Source organism: Seriola dumerili, unplaced genomic scaffold, assembly GCF_002260705.1.
Source record: "Seriola dumerili isolate Sdu_G_001 unplaced genomic scaffold, Sdu_1.0 BDQW01000120.1, whole genome shotgun sequence".
Classification (NCBI taxonomy): domain Eukaryota; kingdom Metazoa; phylum Chordata; class Actinopteri; order Carangiformes; family Carangidae; genus Seriola; species Seriola dumerili.
In genome coordinates this window covers 356,214-365,142 of record NW_019174375.1, presented here as the reverse complement: position 1 = coordinate 365,142, position 8,929 = coordinate 356,214, and the positions used below count along the sequence as shown (strand labels likewise).

The window sequence follows — 8,929 nt, the reverse complement described above, 5'->3', positions numbered from 1 at the left end:
AGAGAGAGAGAGAGAGAGAGAGGAAAACAGATGGAAGAGGAAACAGCAGGAAAAAAAAGTAAATCTACTACACGTCTGCTCACTCCTACATTCAGGTTTTTGGGCATTTAGCCGACGTTCCTGTTCATCATGACTAACACTGAGTGCAACAGTAGAGTAGGTTCACACACACACACACACACACACACACACACGCGCACACACACACACACACACACACACACACACACACACACACACACACACACACACACTCTCTCTCTCTCTCTCTCTCTCTCTGAGCTGACAGAATGTAAAGGGCCCATTAGTAGGAGGAGGATCGTCTGGAGAACGGGTCACACTGTTTAATCAAAACCTGTTTTCATTTGAACACTGTACTGAATCAACACACACACACACACACACACACACACACACACACACACACACACACGGATGCTGCCCTCGTTCCAGCCCTCACCTACAGGGCCGCTCTGAGGCACAGGTGAGCTCGACAGTCCCCTGGGGCCCCCCAGCTGGAGGGCCGCCAAAGAGCAGGAAGAAATCTGTTGAAATTAATTAAGTCCAGAATAAAAATGAGATTAATGAGAGCAGTCTGACCTCAGCGGGCTGTGATTTAAAGACACAGCCCCTCCTCACCTTGTCCAGGGAGAACATGGCGAACACCGGTCCGTCGTGAGCTTTGACCGTCTTCAGCAGCAGCGGTTCCTTCCAGATGTAAACGTCTCCGGTGGCAGCTCCGGTGAACACCAGCGCCTCGCTTCGGCCGTAGCACACCGACATCATGGTCTCCGGCCGGCCGACGCTCCTGAACGCACCGCGCCTGAAGGTCAGACCGCCACCTGGAAGGACAGAGACGGAAGCACCACATCAGGTGGAGCGTATTCAAAAGCCGTGTCTCAATTCAGGGGCTTCCCTGAAGGCTCCAACGGGTGGATCCTTCGGCGCCCAACATATCCCAAGATTCATTGCATGCTGTTAGCGAAAGCAAACACCGCCAGAGAGCCGGAGCATGACACTGTTAATGTAAGTTTTGTGTTTCAGCTCAGATCAACAGCTGATGGTACAACTGTTAAAACCTCAACCTCAAACTAGCATCACCTCCTCATGGTCGTCTCCCTCCGCCTCTCAGACTAGTTTAAGGTTACATCCCTGTCATATAAAATATTAACCATTTTGTGTCTTGACTCATAGCTAAAAAAAAAAAATTTGTGAGGTCACTGTGACCTTGACCTTTAACCTCCAAAATCTAATCATATAATCAGTTCGTCCTTGAGTCGAAGTGAATGTCTGTGCCAAAGTTGAAGAAGTTCGGTCAAGGCGTTACTGAGACCTCGTGTCCGAGAGAATGAGACGGACGGACAAACTCGAAAAACAATAGCAGTAAAAAGTTACATGTTGTTAAGGTTGCTAGGCGACAGGAGCGGGGAACAGCTGGTGACACAAAGTGAAAATCCTCCGTAGACCAGATCGTCCTGGTGTACGGCGGCTACGGCGGACCGCACTTTCGTAGACCACGTACTCCTATGATTTCTAAATGGACTGATTTCATCGGAGATAATGACGCCGACTGAACGTGTCAGTCACACTGAATATGAAAACACATGCATCACGTCATGTGTGTTCAGTTGCGACTCAGAAAGTGTGTGGTATTTAATGTTAATTGCAGCAGTCGCCAGCGGACCAAACTACAATAACCAACTTCCTGTTTTTTTTTGTTTGCATCATCTTCACTTCTTACTTTGAAAACTTCTGGCTAAAGGTCACTAAACTTCACAGATGTTTCAGACAGAACTCATTAGATTCATTTAAACTTTAATTGTCTCTTCTGGGACACCGTCTGCTGCAGCAGCAAAAGGTCAGGGAAGGACAACAGAGTATAAATAACTTTATCGTGAACGAGCGGGGATTTAAGTAAAGCACCAGAAAAACACTGCATGGTAAAAGTTGTCACTGGGATAAAACCTGCTTTGCTGCATGTTACCTGCATGCTGCCAGAACTTGATGTGTTTGATTCCCACAGTGACCAGTTTGTCCATCAGCATGGGATTACACTTCACCACAAATATCTTCTCCTTATGGCCCCTAAAGAAAGAGAGACACAAGTCAAAGGTTCAGTATCTGGCTTCAACTGTACACAACCTATAAATACTAACAGTGTGTTGAAGGAGGAAACAGGAAACGCTCTGTGATGGAGTTTTCTGGAGACATCGATGTCTTAAAGCTCCATATTTCCTTCTTCTTCTGTGTTTTATTTGAAGTGTTGATCCATCAAAAGATATATTTGTGGTTTTAAGAAACAAAAACCATCTCTCAGGCTTCTCTCTGGAGCTCTGGTAACAACAGGTTGGTGAGCCAATCAGACTAGAGGAGGCTCTGAGCCTCTCTTCTGATTGGCTGACTGTTTTCTGAGTGATCCAATAAAAATAAAGCAGATTTCAGGTAAAAACACTGAGAGAAACCAAATCCTGCAAGGTTTGGATGGTGGGTCCAGGTGGGCGGGGCTTGGTGACTGCTTTGTTGTGACATCACAAAGTTCCAGAAGTCCTGACGGCTGGTTTTAAGGCTCAGTTTCTGAATACAGGCTGTGTGCATTTCTCTGTGGACTGAGGCTTTGATACTTTCACAGTATTAATATAGAAGCTAGACCTGATCTATAATCACACTACACATGGACACAGACCTTTACACTGGAGGAGCTTTAAGCCGAAGTATTTATTGTTGCTTGAAGCACAGATGTATATAAACCTATAAGTTGTCACATGTTACCAACTATATTCCCATTATGTCAAACTCCTACTGGACGCTTCAACCCAGACGTGACCCCACGTTGAGCATCTTCCTTGACTCTTGTCTCAGTGTGCAGAACGTCTGTCCCTGGGACTCTGAGACGCCTCCTACTCTCCCTCAAACCCTCCTACACTCACTGTCAACAAGACGCCTGCTAACCTTGGTTACTACGGCAACTGTGGGTGGATGACAGTGTAGCAGCTGCTCACTGATCTCGAGTGTCGACATTTACAGACTTAAAGGAAGAAATTCTTTCACAAGTTCCATCTGAACAGCAAAGTTAAAAGCAGCAGAAGGAGAACAACAGCAGAACAGTATCAGCAGTCACAACAGACACAACCAGTTGTACCAGTAGCAGTAACACTACCAGTAGTAGCAGTGACGTCAGTGTAGTAGAGCTGACAGCTGTTCTCAGTAGTTGTAACAGGCCTAGTAGTAGTTGTACTTCCACTGCTATGATGAGTAGTAATAAAATATGTATAGTTTACAGGTTACTGTAATATTGGATTTCTCTTCGTTATTAATAAATTTGGTTGAAAATATATATATTTCTTGTCTGCCTTGTATTCAGATTCAGATTCAGCCTAGACAGAGACGGCTATAGTGGAAGGTGTCAGTTTTGTGTAATATTGCTGGTGCAGCCGTCAGGTGAGAAACCACAGACTGTAAATACAGATGGACGCAGCCTCTGTGACGTCACCCACAGGTTTCTGAAGCTCAGAGTGAGCTGCTCCACCGTCACCATGTTGGCATTGTCTGACTCCGCCCCTAACTGTCAGCTAATCCAAAAATGGGCAAAGAGGAGGGGCACCTGCCACGCCCTCAATCCTCCATAACTGTAGTCCTTCATAAAATGTAAACAGGTGAGTTATATAAACAGGTGAAGGAGGAAATTAGCTCTAGAGACCAAAATAGTTTTTGCACCAGGCTGTAAACATGTTGATTTCTGCTGTAAAGTTGGACATTTTAACATGGGAGTCTATGGGGACTGACTCACTGTTGGAGCCAGACTCTAGTGGTCGTTAGAGGAACTGCAGGTTTTTAGCACATCAGTGTTGACGCTTCATGTTTCAGCCTCGGAGGTGGATGTGTGTCGGCTCTAACCCGTGAACATGTGTGCCGAAATTAAAACCAAGACGTTCCGCAGCTGCTACGCATCCAGCGTGTTCCTGACCTAATTGTAGTAGCAGTTGTGTGGCTGCAGTGGTAGTAATGGTAGTAATGATAGTAATGGTAGTAATGATTGTAATGATAGTAATGATTGTAATGACAGTAATGATAGTTTATGTAGAAGAAATTGTACCTGGCAGTGGCGAGTTTCTCTCCTCTCTTCCAGTCCCAGACTACGATCGAATGTCCGTCATCGACTCCGACTGAGACCAGACTCTTTCCATCAGCTGCAGGAGAAACACAGAGAAAACACACTGTATATATATTTACTAATTATTCACATAAAAGGTTTCTAACAGACTTTCTAACAGACTCTAACAGACTATTGTTAAATAACGTCCAATTCTTCTCATTAAGTCTCAGAGGTAGAAAGTAAAGTGCAACTGCTGTTTTACTGTAGTGTCTCCATTTTCTCAGACTTCATGCTTTAAGGATTTGTGTGATTTAAAAGGCCGCCTTTCACCAGGTGCATAAGAAACAACTAAAGGGCAACGCGTATCCACCTGCACCCATTGATTTTATGTAATCACACACACACTGTCCCACTTCCAGACTCTGCAGAGCATCAACTCTCCAGAAATCTTTTTTATCAGAGAACTGCAGCTTCTTCTTCTGTCTGTATAATGCGTTTGTGTGTCCTTCAGTTCAGCATTGGACGAATAGCAGCAAAAGAAAAGTAAAGGACGACCAAATCATCCTCTGGAGGACCACGAAAACATCCTGATAAAATGTCACAGCGATCAGTTCAGTAGCTGTGGAGGGATTTCAGTCTGGATTCAAAGAGGTGGACCGAGGATCAGGACTGAAAAGGGTCAGAATCTGATACCTGAGAAGTCCAGCGCACACACTCCTCTCTGATGAAACCCCTTCAGCAACGACAGACACTTCATGGTCTGGATGTCCCACACGTGGATGGCTGGGTCCCTCCCCACCTGCACACACACACACACACACAGTACACAGGCTCCTCCCAGTAATGTTTGATCCCGGATTAAACTTGTGTGTGTGTGTGTGTGTGTGTGTGTGTGTGTGTGTGTGTGTGTGTGTGTGTGTGTGTGTGTGTGCGCACGCACCTGTCCCGTAGCAGCATAGTCCTTCAGCGGGTGGATGCTGAGGCTCAGGATGTCGTCATCGTGGCCGAGGTAGAAACGCTGACTGTGCAGCTGTCGGTTGTAGACCACACCCACCGCCGCCACGTGGTACAACACCTCCCCCCCCTGAGTGTAGAACAGGTTGTTCCTGCAGTCGTAACCACGGTACCTGCACACACACACACACACACACACACACACACACACACACACACACACACAGAACCAGTCAACCACCCAACTGGATCTTAACTAGTCCATTCAAGACTAGAGGAGACGGGAGATGATGAGAAACTCAGACACAGTCACTCTTTCATGTGAAACTGCCATCACATGTATGTAAAGAGCTGCATGACCTTTACACACACACACACACACACACACACACACACACACACACACACACACACACACACACACTCTGATATGTTACCCATGAACAAACTGCAGCCGGAGGCCTTGGTCTGGTCCCCTCTGTCTCTTCAGAGATCCGACCTGCTGCTTCTTCTCTCTGCTCTGCTGTCTCAGCTGAGGCAGGTCCTCCTTATACACCTTAATAATAAAAAAAAACTATACTAAACTATAATGTAATGAACATAAAACGTAATTTTAAATATATAAATTTAAAAAAACTGATTTAAGTAAACAATTAAAATAAGTAAAAAAACAGTAGTGTGCGAGTTAACAGACACTAATACACTGATAAGTATTCTGTAAAGTTGCAGGGTGACATTAGAGGAAATGTCCTGGGCAGCTGAATTATCCACAGAGGTGTCCTCCTCTCCATAACAAAAGGAGGGGGATTAAAACCAGTAAAAAAATACTGAATAAAGCAGTTTCACTTTAAAAATCAGAGCTTCACTGATGCTGTTCGGCGGCTGTGGAGTAGCGGGAAACTGAGACTGTAACTTATGAACCAGATGTTCAGGAAGTTTTTACCAGCAGCTGAATTATCCACAGAGGTGTCCTCCTCTCCACAACAAAAGGAGGGGGATTAAAACCAGTAAAAAATACTGAATAAAGCAGTTTATATTTTAAAAATCAGAGATTCACCGATGCTCTTCAGTGGACAAAGAACAGGACGTCTGCAGCTGCTTAAAATATAGAGTTGAAAATGCCCGAGGTGTAAAAAGTGTATGTGGCTTAAAACTAGATAAAAGTAAATTTTGAGCTTCTGTCAGACAAACACACTGACACATGATCATAGAGGATATGATGTCACTGTCAGGCGACCAATGACACGTTACCATGATTAAAATCACTGATTTCTCTGGTTTGAGAATTGATGGAAACATTTGGGAAAATGTAAGAACACAATTCATCAACATACAGAACACAGGTCTAGTTGTTTTTAGGCATTTTAATGAGGAAAAGTTACAGGTTATAACTTTAAACCATGATTATTATAATTACGTTATATATCTGTTTTATGTTGCTCTCTCAGTATCGATCAGAGGCTCACCATCGACGTGGTGTCAAAAAATGTCTTCGTACACTGATCATCTTCATTTTGAAATTTCTTTACTTCAAGAAAGTGAAATCATAAACCTTCAGTCACTGATACAAAATCTCAAGATAACGACAACATCGTCTCATCTCCCGTCCTCACGTTCCTCTGCTTCTCTTCACTGGTTAGAAAATGGAAGTGAACACTCTGCAGTGTTTCCACCCTCAGCAGAACAAACGACTGCTCATTCTTCATGCAGATTATTCTGTGGAGGGTGAGTCGGCGTGTTTCAGCCGTCTGAGAGTTTCACACACACACACACACACACACACACACACACACACACACACACACAGACTTTGCTCCCAGGAGGTTTGGGTCTGGCTGCGCTCCATGTTCAGAAGTGAATATTTCTGGAGCGTCACGGTGGATCAGCGCTGTCAGTTACAGACCAGTTAACTGGAACTGGAATCTAGACTCTCTGGTTTTTCCTCTTTTCTTTAATAATCTAAAAGAAAAATCATGAAAATGTGAAATAAATATACGTATTTTCTTCTTGCTCCTGGGTGGGTGTGAACCAAACATTGATGGCTGAAGATGAAGATGTATTTTTAACATTTTACCAATGCTGGAGGAAGAACTCAAGATACTAAAGTAAAAGTATGAACAGAACATGAAAATAATTTAATTTAAAATCTTACTTAAGTAAAAGTACACAAGTATAATTGAAGTATCAAGTAAAAGTATTCATCTTTCAGAATAATGGCCTTGACTGACACATTATTATATATTACGTAATAGATCATTAATACGGAGTCATCAATGCTGAACGATTTACTGTTGTGGATTTAACTACTTTATACACACTTAGATAATTCAGTCCGGTGGTTCCCAAACTAGGGGTCGGGTCCCTCCAAAGGGTCACCGGATAAATCTGAGGGGTCGTCAGATGAATCATGGGAGAGGAAAGAAGGAGGAACAAAACTCTGTAGTAACAGTCTGAGAGATTTAGAGGAGAAATACCAACAAACAACAACAAGTGGCTCCAACTAAACAATGTTTTCTTGTCAGGAATCACACACCATGAAAATACAGGTGCACACCTGTGGAACACCAACCCACACCTGGTGGACACCTCGCCCTCACTGCCTGTTTTTAAAAGAAAATTAAAAGAGGCATTTTAAGCTCTCAGATAGACTAACTGTGTTTTTGTTTGTGTACTGTGTCTTTGCTGTTTCTTTTTACTTGTTTTTTATTTATTTATCATTTTGTATGATTTAAATTTTTTACGGTGAGATGAGGTTTTAACATAAACTCTAGATGGGTTTCATAGGTTGGAAACCAGTGGTCTAATTTTGAACAATATGTTGTTGTTTTTATATGCTTATCATCAATTAATCAATAATCAAGTGTTTTATTTTGAAAAGTAAGAAGTAACTATATCAGTCAAATAAATGTGGTGCAGGATTTCCCTCTGAAATGTGGAGGAGACTAAAAGTGAAATAGCACAAATGTAACATACTGCTTTGAGCTTATGCAAGCTAGCTAGTTAGCATGCTAACATGTACAGTGTTTACTATGTTCATGATCTTAGTTAAGCTTGTTCACAAGGTAACATCTATAATGTTTATTATGTTCATTATCTTAGCTTAGTGTGTTAGCATACTAACATCTATAATGTTTATTATGTTCATTACCTTTGCTTAGTGTGTTAGCATGCTAACATTATAATGTTCATTATGTTCATGCTGGTGGCGCTAAAGTAAAGTCAAGGGTTAGCCAAAGTCATTAGGCTTCATCCTCTGGGAGCATGAGATATAAGTAGTGAAGCCTGGAGCTTAGGTACTAGCAAACAAAAACAAACACAGAGGATTGAGGAAGGGAAAGAAAGTCAGAAGACAGGAGGAATAATGAAGAAAAGGAAAAGGACAAAAAGGAAGAAGGAGGAAACAGAAAAGAAGAAGGAAAGGAAGAAAGGAGGTAGGGAGGAATTGAACAGTGAAAAAAGGCGAGATGGAGGGACGAAAGGGAGGATGTGGAAATGCAATAATAATAGTAAACAAATCCTTGTTCGCCTGTTTTTTCCAATTAAACTTTGGAGCCAGTGATAAATCTTATTACACACACACACACACACATACACACACACACACACACACACACACACACACACACTGTGAGCTCTATCTCCAAACAGCACATTGTTCCGACACTGGCGGCGCCTGGCTAACGGTAGTCACAGGGACACGAGCCAGGCAGCGGCTGGCGGCAGAGATAAGGCGTGTTTCATGATCACCATGGCAACCGCACAGAGCCCCGCCGCGCTCTAGCTGATGGGAATAAGGACGAGGAGCTGATACGGTGCAGCCTCCATTAAAAACACACTCAGCAGTAAAACACATCCATATATGTCTCTGTGAAAAACAAACCA

The 8,929-nt window shown here is 43.1% G+C and overlaps 1 protein-coding gene across 1 annotated transcript in view; it reads right to left on the bottom strand.

Moving 5' to 3' along the window:
- The window catches only part of LOC111223890 (echinoderm microtubule-associated protein-like 6), a 70,217-nt gene that overhangs the window by 26,513 nt on the left and 34,775 nt on the right, over positions 1-8,929 (bottom strand). The window contains exons 15-20 of the mRNA XM_022748188.1: positions 5,485-5,603; positions 5,034-5,220; positions 4,787-4,892; positions 4,094-4,187; positions 1,985-2,085; positions 640-842 (exon numbers count right to left, since the gene is read on the bottom strand). Of these exons, the coding sequence (XP_022603909.1) occupies positions 640-842; positions 1,985-2,085; positions 4,094-4,187; positions 4,787-4,892; positions 5,034-5,220; positions 5,485-5,603 (810 nt within the window). The remainder of the gene's footprint in view (positions 1-639; positions 843-1,984; positions 2,086-4,093; positions 4,188-4,786; positions 4,893-5,033; positions 5,221-5,484; positions 5,604-8,929) is intronic.